The sequence below is a fragment of the Podarcis erhardii genome (genome assembly GCF_964252035.2).
Source record: "Podarcis erhardii genome assembly, chromosome: 18".
Classification (NCBI taxonomy): Eukaryota; Metazoa; Chordata; class Lepidosauria; order Squamata; family Lacertidae; genus Podarcis; species Podarcis erhardii.
In genome coordinates this window covers 5,354,822-5,378,570 of record NC_138516.1, presented here as the reverse complement: position 1 = coordinate 5,378,570, position 23,749 = coordinate 5,354,822, and the positions used below count along the sequence as shown (strand labels likewise).

General features: G+C 46.0%; 1 protein-coding gene across 1 annotated transcript; it reads left to right on the top strand.

Annotated features, from left to right (window-relative positions):
* The first annotated feature begins 2,781 nt into the window (after positions 1-2,781).
* Positions 2,782-21,720, top strand: LOC309333045 (uncharacterized protein). The gene is made up of 6 exons (XM_081846490.1): positions 2,782-2,844; positions 10,501-10,637; positions 13,102-13,381; positions 15,321-15,503; positions 19,163-19,221; positions 21,499-21,720. Exons 2-4 carry the CDS (start codon positions 10,611-10,613, stop codon positions 15,500-15,502), a joined length of 489 nt encoding a protein of 162 aa, XP_081702616.1. The 5' UTR covers positions 2,782-2,844; positions 10,501-10,610; the 3' UTR covers position 15,503; positions 19,163-19,221; positions 21,499-21,720.
* The last annotated feature ends 2,029 nt before the right edge of the window (positions 21,721-23,749 follow it).

The following is a 23,749-nucleotide window of genomic DNA, read 5'->3' as shown; positions in this document are numbered from 1 at the left end:
CAAAGTTGCTGAACTTTTTTTTTTTTGCAATTTTACCCCAAAGTTGCTGAACTTTTTTTTTTTTTGCAATTTTACCCCAAAGTTGGATTAGGATTTTACCCCACAACATGTATTGCCACGGGAGCCGCATTAGGCCCCCAAAACAGACTTTGGACATGCCTGCTTTAATCTCCTTTCAAACCATCTACTACTTGAAAGCATCCCTCCAGGGACTTGAGAATTTAATGAGTTTTCAAGTGAGGGCTCCTGGAGAGAAGCTTGCCCTTTCCTCCTTTGATCTTCCCTCCAGACTTGTCTCCATCCCATCTCAGGTGCCTCAGAGGTGGTGCCTCCAGAGACAACACTTTCCTGCTACTTTCCAAGCCCCCTTTTGCCCTCTCTTGGCCGCCTCCTCCGCTTAACCCAGAAGACAGAGATCCCTATAGCAGAGAATCTCCCAACCCAGAAGGATGCTATTTCTCTCCTGGTTCGTTTGTCTCTCCAGCTCTTTCAGTAAGTCTTCTTTCCCCCTTCCTTTTGGGGTGTGCTGGGTTCAGGGAGCCTTGGGGGGACGCCTTCGCAAGTGACACATGCACAGGGCCGGATTTCGGTTTGATGAAGCCCTAAGCTGCTGAAGGGAATAGGGCCCTTTAAGAAGGCTGATCGCTGAAGAATGGATGCTTTTGAATTATGGTGCTGGAGGAGACTCTTGAGAGTCCCATGGACTGCAAGAAGATCAAACCGATCCATTCTGAAGGAAATCAGCCCTGAGTGCTCACTGGAAGGACAGATCGTGAAGCTGAGGCTCCAAGACTTTGGCCACCTCATGAGAAGAGAAGACTCCCTGGAAAAGACCCTGATGTTGGGAAAGATGGAGGGCGCAAGGAGAAGGGGACGACGGAGGACGAGATGGTGGGACAGTGTTCTCGAAGCCACGAACATGAGTCCGACCAAACTGCGGGAGGCAGTGGAGGACAGGAGGGCCTGGCGTGCTCTGGTCCAGGGGGTCACGAAGAGGCGGACAGGACTAAACAACAACAACAAATATGTCCAGCTGACCTTTGTCAACAACATATTGTCGCTGTTTTTCTCTTTGTTGAAAATAAGCTATATGGCAGTGGTGGCCAAACTCAGCCCTCCAGATGTTTTGGGACTACAATTCCCATCATCCCTGACCATTGGTTCTGTTAGCTAGGGATCATGGGAGGTGTAGTCCCAAAACATCTGGAGGGCCACCACTGCCATATGGTAATGTATGGACCTAAGCCATTTGCACATAACAAAATACGTATTTTACCAAAGTTCTTGTTGAACTGAAATACAATTAGAAGAAGTATATGAATAGTGAAATACAATTAAGAAGTATATGAACAGTGAAATAATTGTTAAGCTCTAACTTAAAATGATTTTTTTTATTCATAACAAACTTAATAATGCAAACACATTGGCATTTGGCAATAACAAAAGTTCCTTGAGAAACACAGTTTACAAAGGCCCATAATCTAGTCTCTAGAAACTTGCTAGAACATGAAATAATAATAGGTGTAAATATATGGTGCAAATTACTAATAATTATAAATAGCAGAATGTAGGCACCCTGTATATAGAAAGTAGCAAACCAGTGATGGAGCAGGCGGGGCCCATGACTTACATCATAGGAGCCTACACAACACAAAACACTGTTGCTGTATATATGTTTTATTTTATTAGTTTATTATCTTATATTTAGGAAATGTACAGGGACTGGTTGCATGGCAACATGTGTAAATGGCTTTAGATTCCTATGAGGTCCACAAATTACCATATAGCATATATTTAACACAAAAAGCAGCAGCAATTTGTTGTTGACAAAGGACAGCTGGACATATAAAGGGCCCCATTACCTTCAGTAGGGACGCGGGTGGCGCTGTGGTCTAAACCATGGAGACTAGGACTTGTTGATCAGAAGGTCGGCAGTTTGAATCGCGACGGGGTGAGCTCCCGTTGCTCGGTCCCTGCTCCTGCCAACCTAGCAGTTCGAAAGCACGTCAAAGTGCAAGTAGATAAATAGGTACTGCTCTGGCGGGAAGGTAAACGTGCGCTACTCTGGATCGCCGCTTTTCGTGCGCTACTCTGGATCGCCAGAAGCAGCTTAGTCCTGCTGGCCACATGACCCGGAAGCTGTACGCCGGCTCCCTCAGTCAGTAAAGCGAGATGAGCGCCGCAACCCCAGAGTCATCTGCGACTGGATCTAACGGTCAGGGGTCCCTTTACCTTTATTACCTTCAGTAGCTTAGGGCTCATCAAACCTAAATCCAGCCCTGTATGGAAGAGATCACAAGAATTGGAAGTTGGAAGGGATCATAAGGGTTCTCTAAGCCAGTGTTTCCCAACCTTGGGTCTCCAGCTGTTTTTGGACTACAACTCCCATCATCCCTAGCTAGCAAGACCAGTGGTCAGGGATGATGGGAACTGTAGTCCAAAAACAGCTGGAGGGCCGAGTTTGGGAAACACTGCTCTAAGCCAACTCTAAGCCTTGGGATTAAGAGTCTTGTGCTCTGCCGACTGAGCTGTTCGTTTAGTTTCCCTTAAGCAGCTGTTCTCAACCTGTGGGTCCCCAGATGTTGTTGGACTATGACTCCCATCACCCCTGAGCTCTGGCCTTGCTAGCTAGGGGTGATGGGAGTTGTAGTCCAACAACATCTGGGGACCCACAGGTTGAGAAAGGCTGCAAAGGCTTTCCTGGGGGTGAAGCTGGCGCAACCTGAGTGTTGTGATTTTTAACTCCAGGCATGAGAACCGCCAGCGAGCTCAACGAAGGAAGGAATCTATTTGCCAAGCACGGATGCTGCAAGAGGCGAGTGCGGTCCGTCTACATTGGACATGGTGAGTCGTCTGGAAAGCCAGGTTCTCCTCCAGCTGCTCTGTCTTCTGGTTCCCTCTGCTTGTTTTGTTTCAAACTTTCACATCCTACTTTTCACCTCACACCGTACACTTTGAAGGACGTGAATCCGTGGAGCTATAGCTCGCGCCTAGCGAAACTACAGTTCTCATTTTTTTCCGGGGGAAGAAGACTGTGTGCTTTAAATGCATAGTGTGGATTTGATCTCTGGCTTTAAAGAACATTGGAAGGCTTTGAGGTGGTCGCAACCAAGGAAACAGCCTTGAGAGAAAAATGGGTGAATGAATGAATGCCAACATTAAAAATATTGGGAGGTGGAAAAACAGAACAGGCAAGGAGGAGGCAAATATATCGCCCTAATTGTTACAAATTTAAAAATACAACAATTCATGAATCGGTGTCACTTTTAACGGCTGGGCGAACCGAAGTGGTACAGTAGTTGAACATGGAGGTGAGTTCGAATTCCCACTCTGCCCTTAAGCTTGGGCCAGTCACTCGCTCTATGCCTAAACCCCCTCACAGGGTTGATGTGGGAATTAACGAAGAAGGCGGACAACCATATAAACCACATTGAGCTCCATAGAGGAAAATTTGGCATGTTGTAGATGCAATCAAGGGACCCGGGTGGTGCTGTGGGTTAAACCACAGAGCCTAGGACTTTCCAATCAGAAGGTCGGCAGTTCGAATCCCCACAACAGGCTGAGCTCCCGTTGCTCAGTGCCAGCTCCTGCCCACCTAGCAGTTCGAAAGCACCTCAAAGTGCAAGTAGAAGGTAAATGGCATTTCCGTGCGCTGCTCTGGTTCGCCAGAAGCGGCTTAGTCCTGCTGGCCACATGACCCAGAAGCTGTACGCCGGCTCCCTCGGCCAGTAAAGCGAGATGAGCGCCGCAACCCCAGAGTCGGCCGTGACTGGACCTAATGGTCAGGGGTCCCTTTACCTTTTAGATGCAATCAAGTGATCGATGGACCTGCCAAATAAAGTCAAACCACTGGTTTAGATGCATACGATCTGTATATAAACTGTTTTCCACTTATATAAACCTCCCCCCCTTTTTTTCTACACTTTGTAGCAAGCTCCCCCCCCCCCCCGGCCTGTAGTCCTCTAGTCAGGGAAAGCTTACTTCTCAGAGCATGTCTACTCAGGAGTAAGCCCCACCGATTTCCCTGGGACTTACTCAAAGGTAAGTGCGCATAGGATCACGGCCTTGAACGATGGTGGCACGTGTAATCGCATCTCTTACACTCCCGCGCTTTAAATATGTGTGATATTCCGTTTGCTTCTCTGTTCCGGTACAGTATTTTTGTTTAGAATAAATGGAAGAAGAGCAAAAGAGCGATCAAATGCAGAAATAATAATAATAATAATAATAATAATAACAAAGTCCGAATCTTGACATTTTTAAGGCTTCGATCTTCCTTATCCAGAACCTATAGAAACATTTCCTGTATAAAGGTGAGAGCTGCCAGCTGTTGCTTTGACATCTGCATTGCAGATGTCAGAAATGCAAAAAACAATCAAAAACAGAAAAAAACACCAACCCCTCCAGGTCTTCTTAAGAATCAGGTGTGAATTCAGACCCTTTGGGTTTGTTTATGGGGGGTTTTGAGGCAGGGAGCAATCTTTGCATTTCCCTCATCCTATATTTGTGCGTTTCGTTCTTCCTGCCTAAGTGCAAGACCTTACGTTTGTCCCCGCTGAAATTCATTTTGCCAGCCTGAAAACGCAGGTCTCCCATCTGTTAATCATAGAATCATAGAATCCTAGAGTTGGAAGAGACCACAGGGGCCATCGAGTCCAACCCCCTGCCAAGCAGGAAACACCATCAGAGCACTCCTGACATATGGTTGTCAAGCCTCTGCTTAAAGACCTCCAAAGAAGGAGACTCCACCACACTCCTGGGCAGCAAATCCCACTGTCGAACAGCTCTTACTGTCAAGAAGTTCTTCCTAATGTTTAGGTGGAATCTTCTTTCTTGTAGTTTGGATCCATTGCTCCGTGTCTGCTTCTCTGGAGCAGCAGAAAACAACCTTTCTCCCTCCTCTATGTGACATCCTTTTATATATTTGAACATGGCTATCATATCACCCCTTAACCTCCTCTTCTCCAGGCTAAACATGCCCAGCTCCCTTAGCCGTTCCTCAATCAAGAGAAACTTTATGTGCCTCAGCCAACGGCCGTAGCAACAAGAGAACATTGTAATATACACGGAAGAAAATGGAAATTAAATATAAGAACACAGTTTAGGGTCCTGAGTCGACAGTCTGAAGATTCTGTCTGGAAGTTTCCTCCAGTTCAGAGTTGATCAGAGATGGGCTGTCATTCCTTTATGCCAGTGATGACCAGACTTGGCCCTCCAGCTGTTTAGGGACTACAACTCCCACCATCCCTAGCTAACAGGACCAGTGGTCAGGGATGATGGGAACTGTAGTCCCAAAACAGCTGGAGGGCCAAGTTTGGCCATCACTGCTTTATGTTGTGTATCTTTGCCACCAGAAGATGGAGCTAGCCCAAAGGATAAGGGCAGCCTTTGTACCTCTGTCTCCCAGCAGCCAAGATTTAACTACTACTTCTTTGGCGATCCCTAGTAGCTGAGTAAGATTGTCTTCCATGAACACGGTTTTAACAGTGAGTCTGTAAGTGACTGTGGAGGCCAATTCTGGATCCACACGTCCTTCCACAGTGGGGACATAGGTTTCTGGGCGGGAGTTGATCCCGATGAGGGTTTGCCAAGCGTGCCTTCCTCTTAGCACGTTTCTCCTTTGCGTTCTGAGTTTGAGTGTCTCCAAAGCCCATGACGCCTTTGGTAAAGGCTGTTCTCCAACTGGAGCGCTCACAGGCCAGTGTTTCCCAGTTGTCTGTGTTTATACTACATTTTAAAAGATTTGCCTTGAGAGAGTCTTTAAGCCTCTTTTGTTTACCACCAGCATTACGCTTTCCATTTTTAAGTTCAGAATAGAGTATTTGCTTTGGAGAATGATAATCGGGCATCCACCCAACATGACCAGTCCAACGAAGTTGATGTTGAAGAATCATTTCTTCAACACTGGTGATCTTTGCTTCTTCCAGTACACTGATATTAGTTTGCCTGTCTTCCCAAGTGATGTGATTTTTTCGATGAGTTGTGAAGTTGTTGTGCAAGTACAGTTCCACCAACTTTGAAGAATTTGGCAGGTATTCCATCAGACCCACTGGCTTTGTTGTTTTCCATTTGGTTAATAGCTGTACACAACTCTCCCAGATTTGGAGATACTGCAAGCTCATCTCTTAGCACGTTTCTCCCTCTTGTCCTGAGTTCGAGTTTCTTAAAAGCCCATGACACCTTTGGCAAAGGCTGTTCTCCAACTGGAGCGCTCACAGGCAAGTGTTTCCCAGTTGTCGGTGTTTATACTACATTTTGAAAGATTTGCCTTGAGACAGTCTTTAAACCTCTGTTGTTGACCACCAGCATTATGCTTCCCATTTCTAAGTTCGGAAGGGAGTACAGTGGTACCTCAGGTTGCATACGCTTCAGGTTACATACGCTTCAGGTTACAGACTCCGCTAACCCAGAAATAGTACCTCAGGTTAAGAACTTTGCTTCAGGATGAGAACAGAAATCGTGCTCCGGTGGTGTGGCAGCAACAGGTGCTTCAGGTTAAGAACAGTTTCAGGTTAAGAACGGACCTCCGGAACGAATTAAGTACTTAACCCGAGGTACCACTGTAGTTGCTTTGGAAGACGATAATCAGGCATCCGAACAACATGGCCAGTCCAACAAAGCTGATGTTGAAGTATCACTCTGGGGTTGCGGCGCTCATCTCGCTTTACTGGCCGAGGGAGCCGGCGTACACCTTCCGGGTCATGTGGCCAGCAGGACTAGGCCGCTTCTGGCAAACCAGAGCAGCGCACGGAAACGCCGTTTACCTTCCCGCCGGAGTGGTACCTATTTATCTACTTGCACTTTGACGTGCTTTCGAACTGCTAGGTTGGCAGGAGCAGGGACCGAGCAACGGGAGCTCACCCCGTCGTGGGGATTCGAACTGCTGACCTTCTGATCGGCAAGTCCTAGGCTCTGTGGTTTAACCCACAGCGCCACCCGCGTCCCCATTGGTAAAACACAGATAGATAAATTAAGGATCTTTACAATTTTATAATATGCAGAGAATAACATGTTGAGAAACCAGAGAGAGCAGTTGAGGGAAGTCCGGGGGGGGGTGATGGAGGGGGGGTTTTTTGGGGGGTGGGGAATGCGGTGGGGAAGGAGGATGATATATTTTTGATAAACTGTTATATTGAAATTCCTAATTAAAAATATTCACAAAAAGAAAAGATAACAACAGGGCAACTGACTTTTGGGTTTGGTGGCTGTGCGTCAGTAAACGAGGGGAATTAAGACTAAGAGAGCTGAGCGGGGGGGGGGGTGCTTGTGTAATCTCACTGTATACAAGTTGTACAAGTGACAATAACGTATTTCAATTTGCAGGGGGTTGGATTAGATGACCCTCGGGTCCCTTCCAACTCTACATGTTTACGATTCTTTTCCCCCCAATTTTTTTATTGATTTTCCAAATTTATAGCAGACATAACAACAAAGAAGAAAAACATTACAATATAGAAAAGCAAACAGACAGACAAACAAACATTTATCCTAACTGTTATAGTTCCATTTTTGTTATCATTGTTGGGTGACTTCCACAAATCCCCCTAACTGAGTTTCCATATAGCTCATTGTAGCAGTTTTCCAACACTATTTTCCTATAAGATTTACTTGTTCAATTAACATCTTTCTTTTCATTTTAACTTCTATCCGTAGTATTATACAATTTCCCATATTTAAATCCCAGGCCAATCTGTTACTCACAAGTAATTCTATTTAAGTTATCTTAACATATTTAACTAAATAATCTTTAAATTTCTTCCATTCTTCTTGATATTTCAAGAAGTATTTCAATCTGCTGGGGGGGTTGGACTAGATGACCCTCGGATCCCTTCCAATTCTACAAGCTTATGATTCTTCGAAAGAACGCGTCCCCCTCCCGAAGCTACACACCAGGCCCTTCAGAGGAGGTACAACCCCATCTAGAATAAGCGACTTGCCTATATCCCAGACACACACACACACACAAAAAGCACCTATCTTCCAAAGACTCCAGTACAGTTTATTTTCTCTGCTAACATCTGGTGGCCTCGCTCCAGCAGTTGCAAGCTCTTTTTAAAAAATCCACATTTTCAGCAGAAAGCAAAGCCACATATTCACGGCATTTCAGAACACCGTCTTTTATAGCGCTGCCCTGAATTGCTTAATCACTTTGTCAGATTTATGCCCCCCCCAAAAAAAAGGAGGATGAAAACTGTACATTCGCTTAGCTGGTATTTTTTGGCATTAGCCTCCTTCATAATAAACTGAAAGGGCAGCCTTAGAAGCAAGAAAACCTTTACTGAGAGATGTGCTTGCAAGGTCATATCTACTCCCCAGGGCCCCCCCCCCATCTGATCCTTTTGTCTATTTGACACTGCAGATTACGGTCTCCCACTGGTTTGCTAATCTAATACCCTGTACTGGTCTCACACCCTATTAACACAGCTAAGAGAGTGAAAGGAATGGTAAATAGTGATTGCAAACTGGTCTTAGGCGAAATGTCTGGATGTCTTTTGTTCGTTTGTTTTAATAACTATTTTTTATGTTTCAGTTACAGATAGGTAGCCGTGTTGGTCTGCCATAGTCAAAACAAAACAAATTCCTTCCAGTAGCACCTTAAAGACCAACTAAGTCAGTTCTTGGTATGAGCTTTCGTGTGCATGCATTCGTGTGTGTATCTGAAGAAGTGTGCATGCACACGAAAGCTCATACCAAGAACTGACTTAGTTGGTCTTTAAGGTGCCACTGGAAGGAATTTGTTTTGTTTTTATTTTTTATGTGTTGTACATCATTCTTTTTAACCTTGTCCTTCAATCGAAGTGCATTTCTTCCCCCAAGAAACCTGAGAACTATAGTTTCACCCTTGTTTAATAGGCGCAATTCGGGTATTGATGCAGCACTCAGTTGAACTACAGAACTTACTCACTCAGGAAGCAGTGGCTTGGGGCAGACCCTCCAAGTGTCCCTGTTTTCCAGCGACAGTCCCGGATTTACACAAGCCGCCCCGGTTTCTGATTTGATCCCAGAATGTCCCGCTTTTCCTTAAAGGTAAAGGTAAAGGGACCCCTGACCATTAGGTCCAGTCGTGGTCGACTCTGGGGTTGCGGCGCTCATCTCGCTTTATTGGCTGAGGGAGCCTGCGTACAGCTTCCGGGTCATGTGGCCAGCAGGACTAAGCCGCTTCTGGCGAACCAGAGCAGCGCACGGAAACGCCATTTACCTTCCCGCTGGAGCGGTACCTATTTATCTACTTGCACTTTGACGTGCTTTCGAACTGCTAGGTTGGCAGGAGCAGGGACCGAGCAACAGGAGCTCACCCCATCGCGGGGATTCGAACCGCCGACCTTCTGATCGGCAAGTCCTAGGCTCTGTGGTTTAACCCACAGCGCCACTTGAGGCCCCTGCTTTTCCTTAGGACGTTCCTATTTTCATTGGAAAAATGTTGGAGGGTGTGGAGTTATGCAATCTTCGAGCCAAGGAGATAAGTAATTATACAACCTTTAGAAGATATCTGGAAGCAGCCCTCTATAGGGAAGTTTTTAAAAGTTTAATGTTTTATTATGTTTTTATACGTTGAAAGTCGCCCAGAGTGGCTGGGGCAACCCAGTCATATGGGTGGGGAATTATTATTATTATTATTATTATTATTATTATTATTATTATTACCCCGCCCTCCCCAGCCAAGGCTGGGCTCAGGGCGGCTAATACCAAATATAAAAACAATTGATTAGAATACAGCTTAAAAACAAAATTAAAATACAACATTAAAGCATTAAAATGCAGCCTCATTTCAGTGGAACTCAATCAAAAACTTTTTGGGGGGATAAAAACATCAAGTCTTCACCAAGGCTAACTATCCAGACTGGTCCTACATGGGCTAGATGACATCACAAGGGATCGTTGCCTTAGGAGAGACGAGAAATTTTCAGGGACGATTCATCACACCCCGGCCAGCACCTCTTTAATTTTCTACCCCCGGGCAGGAGATATGGAAGTACAACCAGTTGTACCAACAGGCTAAAAAACAGTTTCTATCTGTGGGCTGTTAGGCTGCTGAACAGAAAAAAATATAGTGCAACTGACTTTCGGGGTTGGTGTGTTGTGCGACAAGCACACAGAGTACAATGAGATTGAGTGTTTGTGTTGGAATGAGGGAAGCTCGGTTAATTTCATTGTACACGGGTTGTACGTTGACAATAAAGGTATTACAGTGGTACCTCTGGTTGCGAACGGGATCCGTTCAGGAGGCCCGTTCGCAACATGAATAGAATGCAACCCAGAGCGGCGCATCTGCGCACGCACGGGTTGCAATTCGCCGCTTCTGCGCATGTGCGCGATGTCACTTTGCGCATCTGTGCATGTGTGAGTGGCGAAACCTGGAAGTAACCCTTTCGGGTACTTCTGGGTCGCCGTAGGACGCAACCTGAAAAAACGTATCATGAAGCAAACGTAACATGAGGTAAGACTGTGTTGTTGTTGTTGTTGTTATACAAACATCCTTTCCTTTGTTTTTCTACCCAGATCTCTCTGGCAGCCCGGTGAGCATCGACCTGGGCCTCTGCCAGCCGCACTGTGGTGGCACCCGAAGAAAGAGTGCAACAGGTTTCACCGGCATCTCCCGCCAATCCTCCATGCTGGACTTCCTCAAAAACAAAAAGGTACGGCGTCTGTTTTTGTTTTAAGAGCACAGGAAGCCAGTGGACACTGGTCCGTTTGGGCGACTTAACAACCAGAGCCCTGGCCGACATTTTCCTCCTCCTTAGTGGAAAACTCAGCAGGCAGCTCTGACACCACCTGGTGCTCTGCCGCTCTCGAAAAGAAACTAAAGGAAAATATCAGGGCAGGGGGTTGACCATCGCTGACACTCGGCAGCTGTATAAACGACGTACGTTTGAAGCACACCAAAGAACCCTGGGAACTCTAATTTGTTGGAAGGGAGTTAGGGCAGGTGGAAGGGAGCCCAACTACTGTAGGAAAAGGAAACTTCTGACCCTAAACCTCCGCTGACCCTAAACCTCTGACCCTAAACCTTGCGGGATATCTTTGGAAGATGCCCAGCACCTCACACTTTCTTCTTCTTCTTCTTCTTCTTCTTCTTCTTCTTCTTCTTCTTCTTCTTCTTCTTCTAAATTTATTTATTTGGTTTCTCAAATTAAAGTTTTACAATCACATATCCAACATGCAACATAAAAACAAGGTTCCATTGAATCTCCCGGACATCCCTCGTCCCCTTTGTGGGTCCTATTCTTTAGTCATTTCCTCCTGCGTCTTTTATAATACAATCCAAATCTTTTAGGTAAAGGTAAAGGGACCCCTGACCATTAGGTCCAGTTGTGGCCGACTCTGGGGTTGTGGCCCTCATCTCGCTTTACTGGCCGAGGGAGCCGGCGTACAGCTTCCGGGTCATGTGGCCAGCATGACTAAGCCGCTTCTGACGAACCAGAGCAGTGCACGGAAACGCCGTTTACCTTCCCGCTGGAGCGGTACCTATTTATCTACTTGCACTTTGACGTGCTTTCGAACTGCTAGGTTGGCAGGAGCTGGGACCGAGCAATGGGAGCTCACCCCGTCATGAGGTTTCGAACCACCGACTTTCTGATCAGCAAGTTCTAGGCTCTGTGGTTTAACCCACAGCGCCACCTGCGTCCCATTCCAAATCTTTTACATCTCTATTATATCCAAAATTCAAATTACAAGTGTTATTCCAATCCTATTAACGATTTTAACTGTTTACAGTGGTTTTTAATGTAAGCTATAAATTTCCCCCGTTCCTTATTAAAATTTTGTTCTTCCCGATTTCTGATTCTTCCGGTCATTTTAGCCATTTCAGCATAATCCATCAACTTGATCTGCCATTCTTCCCTGGTAGTGACTTTTATCTTCTTTCCATCTCTGGGCCAATAACATCCGTGCAGACGTGGTCACATACACAAATAATCTTTTCTGCTCCATTGGGATTTCAGCACCTGGAATTCCTAAAAGAAAGACTTCAGGTTTTAAAGCTAAAGTTATTTTAAACATTTTTTTCAGTTCATTATATATCATTTCCCAAAATTCTTTTACTGCCTTACACACCCACCACATATGATTAAAAGGTGCCTTCTTTTTTCTTATGTTTCCAACATATATTTGACCCTGTTTTATACCTCATATAGTTTTCTTTCAACGTATAACATGCTGTATGGGGATATGGGAGGCGCTGTGGTCTAAACCACAGAGCCTAGAAGGTCAGCGGTTCGAATCCCCGCGACGGGGTGAGCTCCTGTTGCTCGGTCCCTGCTCCTGCCAACCTAGCAGTTCGAAAGCACCTCAGAGTGCAAGTAGATAAATAGGTACCACTCCGGCAGGAAGGTAAATGGCGTTTCCGTTCACTGCTCTGGTTCGCCAGAAGCGGCTTAGTCCTGCTGGCTGCATGACCCAGAAGTTGTACGCCAGCTCCCTCGGCCAATAAAGCGAGATGAGTGCCGCAACCCCAGAGTTGGCCACGACTGGACCTATTGGTCAGGGGTCCCTTTACCTTTATAACATGCTGTAAATTTCAAATCCCAATTCCATAACTTCTCCCATGCTGTAAATTGTATATATAACCCGAAAAGCTTAGCTTTCCCTCTCTTCTTCTTCTTCTTCTTCTTCTTCTTCTTCTTCTTCTTCTTCTTCAAAATATATTTATTTATTTTTACAGAAAAAAAGAAGAAAGGTCAAAGAAATACATAACAACAAAACCAATCACAGACATACATCAAAATAAAAAAACAACAAATTAAAAAAAAACTCCAATTAAATTATTAATTATTAATTATTATTAAATTAATAATTATTATTATTAATTATTATTAATTATTATTAAAAAAAAACTCCAATTTTTAAATTCATGTTTACAAAATTTACTTTCTTGACTTCCTCACGCCTCCTTTTTTTGTGTTCCTCTTTGTCCAGTCAGATACAGCAAATCCTTACCCTCTTTCAAAACTCATTTCTAATTATTAAAATCACTTCTATTATGTCTCCGATCTTTCCGCTTTATGTTGAAACACCTTTAACATATTGTTTACTCTTGACATAATATAACTTTAATCTTTCACCCCTTTTCAATTACTTTCTTCTTCTTGCTCTTCCTTCCAGCTACAGGAGAGGGTCCCCAGCAATTTTTCAGGATTCGAACCCTCCACCAGGTTGGAGCATTCCTGCCCGGCGAATTACCGCTGCAAGCCCAGTAGCGTCCGGGTGCAAGAGCTCCTGCTTCTGGAAGGCGTTCGACAGGTGGAGGTCATTGAGGGCTGCCAGTGCATCGCTAGCCCATCTGAATGTCTCCGGCTGCCGTCCCTGAAAACCTTCTTCCCAGACTCCCCTCTGGAGCAGACCCTGGACGTCGGCAGGTGTTCCAATCCAGAACATCCCAAAGGTAACGCGAGGCAGAGGTGTTGTGGATTGGAGCTCCGGGACTTTTTTCATTATTATTTTTAAAATGATATTTATTAGAAGTTTCAAAAATTACAGAAAAAAGCAAAGGAGAGAACAACAAGAAATTAACAAAACATACATAACAGTACATCAATAAAGGAAAAAACACACACACATAAAAACCAATACACCAATAACAATTAAAAAAAACACATCCAATATTCCATATCTCCATCCTTCATTTACTTGTTTCATCGACCTCCCCACACCTCTCTTTTTGTATTCTAGTTTAGTTATTTGTTTCAGCAAATTCTTTCCATCTTTCTCAATTTTTATTGAGTGATTTGTCTTAACAATCTAACCTATTAGTTAACTCAGCAAATCCTTTCCATCTTTCACTATATTCTGTCATTCAATTTACCTTAATTTATTTTAACCTTATCTTACCATAAAATACCTTAAAGCTTAAAACTTAATATTTATTTGTACATAATTCCTTATATCATTTCTACTAAAGCCAAATATTTTCATTCCAACATTTTTACACTAATTTTACACTAATTCCCAAAATAATTTTTTTAAAAATTTTTCTTCCAATCTTCCTCCAGCGTCTCTTCTTCCTGGTCTCAGGTTATGTCAGTCCTTACTGTCCAAGAGCTCTGGGACTTTTTTCAGAGCAGGAGCAAGGATGTCATCTGTCGGGGAAACCAACAGGGCTTAATAATAATAATAATAACTTATTATTATTATTATTATTATTATTATTATTATTATTATTATCCCACCCATCTGCCTGGGTTTCCCCAGCTACTCTGGGCGGCTCCTAACAGAATTAAAAGCACAATAAAACATCAGACACTAAAAGCTTCCCTAAACAGGGCTGCCTTCAGATGTCTTCTAAAAGTCAGATAGTTGTTATTTCCTTGACATTTGCTGGGAGGGAGGTCCACAGGGCAGGTGCCACCACCGAGAAGGCCCTCTGCCTGGTTCCCTGTAACCTCACCTCTCGCAGTGAGGGATGGAGGGGTGGAGATGGAGGTGATCCGGAAATGACAACTAATCCAGAATGCGGCAGCTAGACTGGTGACTGGGGGCGGCCGTTGAGACCATATAACACTGGTCCTGAAAGACCTACATTGGCTCCCAGTACGTTTCCGAGCACAATTCAGAGTGTTGGTGCTGACCTTTCAAGCCCTAAACAGCCGAGTATACCTGAAGGAGCATCTCCACCCCCATTGTTCTGCCCGGACACTGAGGTCCAGCGCCGAGGGCCTTCTGGCGGTTCCCTCCCTGCGAGAAGCCAAGTTACAGGGAACCAGGCAGAGGGCCTTCTCGGTGGTGGCACCCGCCCTGTGGAACGCCCTCTCACCAGATGTCAAAGATAACAACAACTACCAGACTTTCAGAAGACATCTGAAGGCAGCCCTGTTTAAGGAAGCTTTTAATGTTTGATGCATTACTGTACAGTGGTACCTCGGGTTAAGTACTTAATTCATTCCGGAGGTCCATTCTTAACCTGAAACTGTTCTTCACCTGAAGCACCACTTTAGCTAATGGGGCCTCCTGCTGCTGCCACACCGCCGGAGCACGATTTCTGTTCTTATCCTGAAGCCAAGTTCTTAACCTGAAGCACTATTTCTGGGTTAGTGGAGTCTGTAACCTGAAGCGTATGTAACCTGAAGCATATGTAACCCGAGGTACCACTGTATTTTAATATTTTGTTGGAAGCCACCCAGATGGGCGTGGCATAAATAATTAATTATAATTATAATTATAATTATAATTATAATTATAATTATTATTTCCCTCTCGGATCTCTTTTCAGAGGGGCTTTTCTGCCTGCCCATGGATTTCGACTCTGTTCTGATAATTATAATTATATAATTATAATTATATAATTATAATTATAATTATTATTTCCCTCTCGGATCTCTTTTCAGAGGGGCTTTTCTGCCTGCCCATGGATTTCGACTCTGTTCTGATGAAGACCCCAAACGGGCACAGTGCGGTTCAGATCCTGGGGAGCTGCCGGCTGAGGGAGTCCTGTTACCGGGTCTCCCACATGGAATACTACTTTGAGGAGGTCCCTCAACTCTGTGGGAGAAAAACTGGAGCTGATTAAGGTGCGAATGCTGCTTCTTCCTGCTTCTATTGCAAAGCCCACTCACGTTAAAAGGGTGGACTCCAACTCCCATCCGGCCCGGCCAACCAACATGATGATGGAAAGCAAGTCTCCTCTTCTCTGGGCTAAGTCTATCCAACTCCCTCATCCGTTCCTCATATGGCTTGCTTTCCAGACCCTTGATCATCTCGGTCGCTCTCCTCTGAACACGTTCCAGCTTGTCAATATCCTTCTTAAATTGTGGTGCCTAGAATTGGACACAGTATTCCAGGTGTGGTTTGGCCAAGGCAAAAGAACAGCCTTAAGATATTTGGAGATGGCTATCACATCTGTCATGGTCTGGTTCATGGGCGATCGAAGTCCCAGCTGGGGGCATCGGGAACAGGGGTAAGATGGTGGGGTAGGAGCAGGAACAGGGGTCCAGAAGCTAAGTTAGAAAGCCAAGAATCCGAGGGTCAGAGAGCTGGGAGTCAAGAAGCCAAGGGTCCAAGGGTCAGGAAGCAAGGAGTCACAAAGTCAGGGGTTTGAGGATCAAGAAGCAAGGAGTCACGAAGTCAGGAGTTTGAGGATCAAGAAGCAAGGAGTCACGAAGTCAGGGGTTTGAGGATCAAGAAGCAAGGAGTCACGAAGTCAGGAGTTTGAGGATCAAGAAGCAAGGAGTCACGAAGTCAGGGGTTTGAGGATCAAGAAGCAAGGAGTCACGAAGTTAGGGGTCCAAGGATCAAGAAGCAAGGAGTCACGAAGTCAGGGGTTTGAGGATCAAGAAGCAAGGAGTCACGAAGTCAGGGGTTTGAGGATCAAGAAGCAAGGAGTCACGAAGTCAGGGGTTTGAGGATCAAGAAGCAAGGAGTCACGAAGTTAGGGGTCCAAGGATCAAGAAGCAAGGAGTCACGAAGTCAGGGGTTTGAGGAGCAAGAAGCAAGGAGTCACGAAGTTAGGGGTCCCAGGAGCAAGAAGCAAGGAGTCACGAAGTCAGGAGTTTGAGGATCAAGAAGCAAGGAGTCACGAAGTCAGGGGTTTGAGGATCAAGAAGCAAGGAGTCACGAAGTCAGGAGTTTGAGGATCAAGAAGCAGGGAGTCACGAAGTCAGGGGTTTGAGGATCAAGAAGCAAGGAGTCACGAAGTTAGGGGTCCAAGGATCAAGAAGCAAGGAGTCACGAAGTCAGGGGTTTGAGGATCAAGAAGCAAGGAGTCACGAAGTCAGGGGTTTGAGGATCAAGAAGCAAGGAGTCACAAAGTCAGGGGTTTGAGGATCAAGAAGCAAGGAGTCACGAAGTCAGGGGTTTGAGGATCAAGAAGCAAGGAGTCACGAAGTTAGGGGTCCAAGGATCAAGAAGCAAGGAGTCACGAAGTCAGGGGTTTGAGGAGCAAGAAGCAAGGAGTCACGAAGTTAGGGGTTTGAGGATCAAGAAGCAAGGAGTCACGAAGTTAGGGGTCCAAGGATCAAGAAGCAAGGAGTCACGAAGTCAGGGGTTTGAGGATCAAGAAGCAAGGAGTCACGAAGTCAGGGGTTTGAGGATCAAGAAGCAAGGAGTCACGAAGTTAGGGGTCCAAGGATCAAGAAGCAAGGAGTCACGAAGTCAGGGGTTTGAGGAGCAAGAAGCAAGGAGTCACGAAGTTAGGGGTTTGAGGAGCAAGAAGCAAGGAGTCACGAAGTTAGGGGTCCAAGGATCAAGAAGCAAGGAGTCACGAAGTTAGGGGTTTGAGGAGCAAGAAGCAAGGAGTCACGAAGTTAGGGGTCCAAGGATCAAGAAGCAAGGAGTCACGAAGTCAGGGGTTTGAGGAGCAAGAAGCAAGGAGTCACGAAGTCAGGGGTTTGAGGAGCAAGAAGCAAGGAGTCACGAAGTTAGGGGTCCAAGGATCAAGAAGCAAGCAGTCACAAAGTCAAGGGTCTGAGGACCTAGGAGCAAGGAGTCAAGGAGCCAAACGCAGCAAGCCAGGGAACGTGTTGCTGTGGCAAAGAGCTAAAGGGAAATGCTGACCTTATATCCCTTCCCGGCTCTTGCCACCAGGTGCTGTGAGTCACCAGTCAGCCTCACCTGTGTGGCTGCACCTTGCCTCTCCAGAACAAGCTTAGGAAGCCCCCAGTCCTGCGAAGCCCTACTGGTCACAGGGCCCGGCTCCTGCAAGCACTCCTGACAATATCTCCTCTCAGTCTACTGTTTTCTAGGCTAAACATACCCAGATCCTTCAACCGTTCCTCATATGGCTTGCTTTCCAGACCCTTGATCATCTTGGTTGCCCTCTTCTGCACACCTTCCAACTTGTAAATATCCCTCTTAAACTGGACAGCCCAGAATAGAGCGGGATACTTTTCATAGAATCATAGAATCCTAGAGTTGGAAGAGACCACAAGGGCCATCGAGTCCAACCCCCTGCCAAGCAGGAAACACCATCAGAGCACTCCTGACATATGGTTGTCAAGCCTCTGCTTAAAGACCTCCAAAGAAGGAGACTCCACCACACGCCTTGGCAGCAAATTCCACTGTCCAACAGCTCTTACTGTCAGGAAGTTCTTCCTAATGTTTAGGTGGAATCTTCTTTCTTGTAGTTTGGAGCCATTGCTCCGTGTCCGCTTATCTGGAGCAGCAGAAAACAACCTTTCTCCCTCCTCTATGTGACATCCTTTTATATATTTGAACATGGCTATCATATCACCCCTTAACCTCCTCTTCTCCAGGCTAAACATGCCCAGCTCCCTTAGCCGTTCCTCATAAGGCATCGTTTCCAGGCCTTTGACCATTTTGGTTGCCCTCCTCTGGACACGTTCCAGTTTGTCAGTGTCCTTCTTGAACTGTGGTGCCCAGAACTGGACACAGTACTCCAGGTGAGGTCTGACCAGAGCAGAATAAAGTGGCACTATTACTTCCCTTAATATTCCTTCTTATTCCTTCCCTCGATTTGGACGCCATGCTAGCCTAGACTTTCATTTGCCTTTTTTTGCTGCTGCATCTCACTGTTGGCTCACATTAAGCTCATGGTCGACTAAAACCCCTGGATCATTTCCACACGTCCTGCTGTCAAGCCAGGTTCCCCCAGCCCCTCACATCCTATTATTGTGCCTCTGTTTATTTCTAAGGACCTTACATTTGTCCCTGTTGAAATTCATTTTGTTAGCCTGGGCCCAGTCTCCCAATCCTTCTTTTTAAAAGACATCTGAAAGCAGCCCTGTTTAGGGAAGTTTTTAATATTTAATGCTGTATTGTTTTTAACACTTGATTGGAAGCCGCCCAGAGCGGCTGGGGAAACTCAGCCAGATGGGCGGGGTATAAATTATTATTATTATTATTATTATTATTATTATTATTATTATTATTATGTCAGCTTGTATCTGGATTTTATCTTCTGAGCTACCCCTCCCAGTTTCGTGTTATGCGCTCAGCTTTTAAGGACTCTCTTTTTCTGTGTGCTGTTTTCTGCAGCGATCAAACTCCAAAATAATAATTTCTCTGGGAATGATGTGTGGCAAAATGTGCCCCCCCCCAGTTTTCCTGTTGCAAAGACAAACTGTGTTTTCCTTCTTCCATGGTGTGGGTGGGTGATCCTAGGTAGTGTATTTGTGAATGACACATATCCTTTTGAATTCCCACCGCCCTGTCAAAGACAGTGGGAGACTGGCAAGTGATTTCCCCTTCTCCTTTTGTCTTTCAAATCTTCCAGGAAATTGATGTCGGAAGATGCTTAGGGCAATGTGACCATGGAAGTCCCTGCCTGCTAAGGTAAGCACAGCTGCCCCAAAGGTGTGAGCACAGGTGCTAGGTGCACAGCCAAAAAAAACATGACAAATGGCAACACCTGAGAGCTGAATCCAAATAGATTGTTCCTGTTAATTTCTGTGGATTGGGCTCAGCGACAGACGGGGGGGGGGGGGAGGTTTCTAGAGGTGTAAAATGGATCATTCATTCAGTACACACCCACCCACCCACCCAACCCAATGCTGGGCTCATCCACACTTGCGCTGGCCAGGGATTATGAACTAGGGACCCCAACACTGGGAACCCCTCCAAACCTGTGCCAAAGGTTTATATATGATTATACGATACGATAATCTTTATTGTCGTTGTCCCATACAGAACAACGAAACTGGAAAATATCTACATCAGACATTCAAAAACCAACAAGCCTGCTATCCCAGCCTGGTTAGCCCCCTAAAAACTCTGATACCCCATAATTAAATACAATATACTCAAACAGAGACTACCTTACACTGCGTTTAAAACCAGAATCGCATTTGGATAGAAACTGTTTCTCAGACGGCTAGTCCTAGTCTTTATAACCCTGTACCTTCTTCCAGAAGGCAGAAGCTGAAAGAGATCATTATAAAGCACATAAAGTATGTATAATTATAAAGTACATAATTATATGTGCGCTAAACATGGTGAGACGTAAAGAAAAGAGAGAGGAAAAGAAAAAGAGAAACGGAACCCGTGTGGAAAGGAAAATAAAGGGGGACGGACTCCCAAAACTGTATATACTTTGCAAGGTTTTAATTGTACCTCACCAGATCTTAACCTATTACAGTATTTGTAAGAATGGGTTCCAGATATCGTATAATTATTTGTCCATGGCAACTCTGTGGTTATATGCAAGTTGTTCGTATGTTGTGAGTTGGCAAAAGTCTTCAATCCAATTGAAGGGAGCTGCATTTTTTATTTTTCCAGTTCATCAGTATCCGTCTTTTTGCTGTGGAAAGGGCACCTGTGCTTGCCCGGGATTATGAACTATGGACCCCAACATTTAGGATCCCCTCTAAATCTGTGCCAAAGTTTTGCAGCCGTTTTGCAGCAAAACACACTCCCATATTTATTTATTTTTTGCAGTGTTCTGTAAGCCAAGTAATTGATACATGAAGCACAGGGTCCGTAGTTAACACCCCCCAAAATGCAGCAGTGTCCATATCACCTCAGACCTGTGTCAATGTTTTGCAGCGTGCTTTAGCACTGAATCAGAACAAGTGACAGGGTTTTTCATGGATTGCTGTTGAACGCTCCTGAGGCGGCACAATTCTGAGAGAAAACCCTGTTGAATTCAGCGGGGCTTGTGAATATAAATTGCCATCATCCCTGCGCCCTATGCTAACAAGCTATGGTTCCTGGGATTCTTTGGGGGTACGATACTGCTTAAAAATGCACAGTGCAGAGTGGGGGGCGCCACCACCGAGAAGGCCCTCTGCCTGGTTCCCTGTAACCTCACTTCTCGCAGGGAAGGAACTGCCAGAAGGCCCTTGGAGCTGGACCTCAGTGTCCAGGCTGGACAATGGGGGTGGAGATGCTCCTTCAGGTATACTGGTCCGAGGTCATTTAAGGCTTTAAAGGTCAGCACCAACACTTTGAATTGTGCTCGGAAACATACTGGGAGCCAATGTACAGCTCTTTCAGGACCAGTGCTATATGGTCTCGGCGGCTGCTCCCGGTCACCAGTCTAGCTGTCGCATTCTGGATTAGTTGTAGTTTCCGGGTCACCTTCGAAGGCAGCCCCACGTAGAGCGCATGGCAGTAGTCCAAGCGGGAGATAACCAGAGCATGCACCACTTTGGTGAGACAGTCTGTGGGCAGGGAGGGTCTCAGCCTCTGTACCAGACGGAGCCGGCGAGTTGCACGCCAGGGATTGCAGTCTGGACTTGGTTTTTTGCACCAGTGGGAGCCTCTGGATCGGGCCCCATGTAGAGTTGTAGCCTTACAACACCTGGAAGGAGCCAGGCTGGTTTAACAGGACGCCCTAGCCTGAAGTTGGCTCTCACAGCCAACTGTGTGGTGTAGTGGTTAAGAGCGGTGGACTCGTAATCTGGTGAACCGGGTTCGCTTCCCCGCTCCTCCACATGCAGCTGCTGGGTGACCTTGGGCCAGTCACACTTCTCCAAAGTCTCTCAGCCTCACTCACCTCACAGAGTGTTTGTTGTGAAGGAGGAAGGGAAAGGAGAATGTGAGCCGCTTTGAGACTCCTGAAGGGGAGTGATAAAGCGGGATATTAAATCCAAACTCTTCTTCTCAACGCAGGGACCCTCAAAGCCAAGGCATGTGCCTTGTCTGGCGCGAAGACACCTCCAGCTCCTGCATCCCTCACCAATACGAGACTAATACCTTCCGGAGCCAAAGAGGGGATCTGCGCACCGTCTTTGCCGTCCGAGCTTGCAAATGCGGGGTCTTAAAGGGTCTGGAACGGGCGCCCCCCGAACGAGGTTGAATTTAACAAGCCAAAGGGAGGAGGATTCCGCTAGCCAACGTCTCCCCCAGATGTAGTTTGTCAGGAGGCGGCGAATACATGAATAAATGGGGTTTTTTTGGGGGGGGGTAGGTTTCAGTTATTTCAGCCTTCAAGACTCAATAGTGCACCTGCTTATAAGTGGCTAGAATGATCATTGCACGTTTTGGGGAGAGGTTTAGACGGGGCCAAGTTTCCTGTTTGGGATATTGTCCTGCTGGGAAAACTAATAAGCTGGACCAAAGGAAAAAGGATGTTTTAGGACCTGTTTGGTCGACTTTATTTCCTCTCTAAGCAAGGAGGGACATAACCAAGGACAACCCCCCCCCCCTTGACCTATGATCAAATATGCCTGAAATAGTGACTCGGGGCATTTTAATACTTTAATAACAATCCTTTGGGTATAACTGGCTCCATGTTTTGTACTCTTTAACCATTGTTGTTGTTGTTTAGTCGTTTAGTCGTGTCCGCCTCTTCGTAACCCCCTGGACCAGAGCACACCAGGCACTCCTGTCTTCCACTGCCTCCCGCAGTTTGGTCAAACTCATGCTGGTAGCTTCGAGAACACTCCTTGTGCCCTCCATCTTTCCCAACATCAGGGTCTTTTCCAGGGAGTCTTCTCTTCTCATGAGGTGGCCAGAGTCTTGGAGCCTCAGCTTCAGGATCTGTCCTTCCAGTGAGCAATCAGGGCTGATTTCCTTCCGAATGGAGAGGTTTGATCTTCTTGCAGTCCATGGGACTCTCAAGAGTCTCCTCCAGCACCATAATTCAAAAGCAGCAATTCTTTGGCTGGTCTTCATGGTCCAGCTCTCACTTCTACACATCACTACTGGGAAAACCATAGCTTTAACCATACGGAGCCCATCTAGGAAAAGAAAAAACTCTGATATGAAACCTCTGCTGCCTTGTGGTACATTTTTGGGAGATGAAAAGGCTCAGGAGTGAACCCTACACAAATCTGGAGCGGAGTCCCTAAGGCGGTTTGTATGGTACCTTGCACCAGCAACTCCTGCAGCCAAGCTGGGGCCAAACGTCTTGCTCTGCTTTCCTTTGGACCCCAACAGTAAGGCCGAGAAAGGGGGGGGGGTCTTGTCGTTTGAGCAGCCCAAGACCACCATGCACACTGCCTAGGCTTCCACCCCGGGGGAGGCCACTGCTGTAAATGTATTTTAGATGCGCCGTTTGGATGCAGGGCTGGGATCAATTTCTGCCTGAAACGCTGGCGAGTCTCTGTCAGTCCACGCAGGCAATCTTGGACCTGGGTGGACACACAGCATCATTAGGCCTTGATCCAGGACCACGAGGACTAGGATGTCTGTGGAGACTAAAAGATACTGAGCTGTGTGTAGCGAGGCTAGCTTCCTCTGCTTCTATAATAACGCAACAATTGTGGGAATAATATTTTGCACATACAAAACTGTATTGCTCAGCCAAATTCAGGTTATAGGCAAAAAGCAGAAAAGGAAGAGAAGGAAAGCTGCGAGTGCACAATCTCAGAAGCATCTATATTTTTTTAAAAAAATCCTTATAATACGTCAGGTGGTTCTTATCTCTTATCTCTGGGAGCGTCTCCACCCCCATCGTTCTGCCCGGACACTGAGGTCCAGCGCCGAGGGCCTTCTGGCGGTTCCCTCATTGCAAGAAGCCAAGCTACAGGGAACCAGGCAGAGGACCTTCTTGGTAGTGGCGCCCGCCCTGTGGAACACCTTCCCATCAGATGTCAAAGCGATAAACGACTACCTGACATTCAGAAGACATCTTAAGGCAGCTCTATTCAGGGAATTAAAAGCACAATAAAACATCTTAAGGCAGCCCTGTTCACGGAAGTTTTTAATGTGTGATATTTTGGTGTTTTTTTGGTCTCTGTGGAAGCCGCCCAGAGTGGCTGTGGAAACCCAGCCAGATGGGCAGGGTACAAATAAATTATTATTATTACTACTACTACTAAGCGTAAGGGTGGACTCCTGAGGTTTTCCTGAGTTGGGAGGTTTCCGCCGCAAACTCTGCTCCCTTGAGACATGGCTGGTTTGACCAAGCAAGACAGCA

What these genes read in the sequence shown, in the direction of transcription:
- LOC309333045 (XM_081846490.1), top strand. Translation starts at nt 10,611, where the DNA reads ATGCTGGACTTCCTCAAAAACAAAAAG. An exon ending in ACTTCCTCAAAAACAAAAAG is followed by an intron (nt 10,638 to 13,101) that starts GTACGGCGTCTG and finishes TCTTCCTTCCAG; the next exon opens with CTACAGGAGAGGGTCCCCAG. An exon ending in CAATCCAGAACATCCCAAAG is followed by an intron (nt 13,382 to 15,320) that starts GTAACGCGAGGC and finishes ATCTCTTTTCAG; the next exon opens with AGGGGCTTTTCTGCCTGCCC.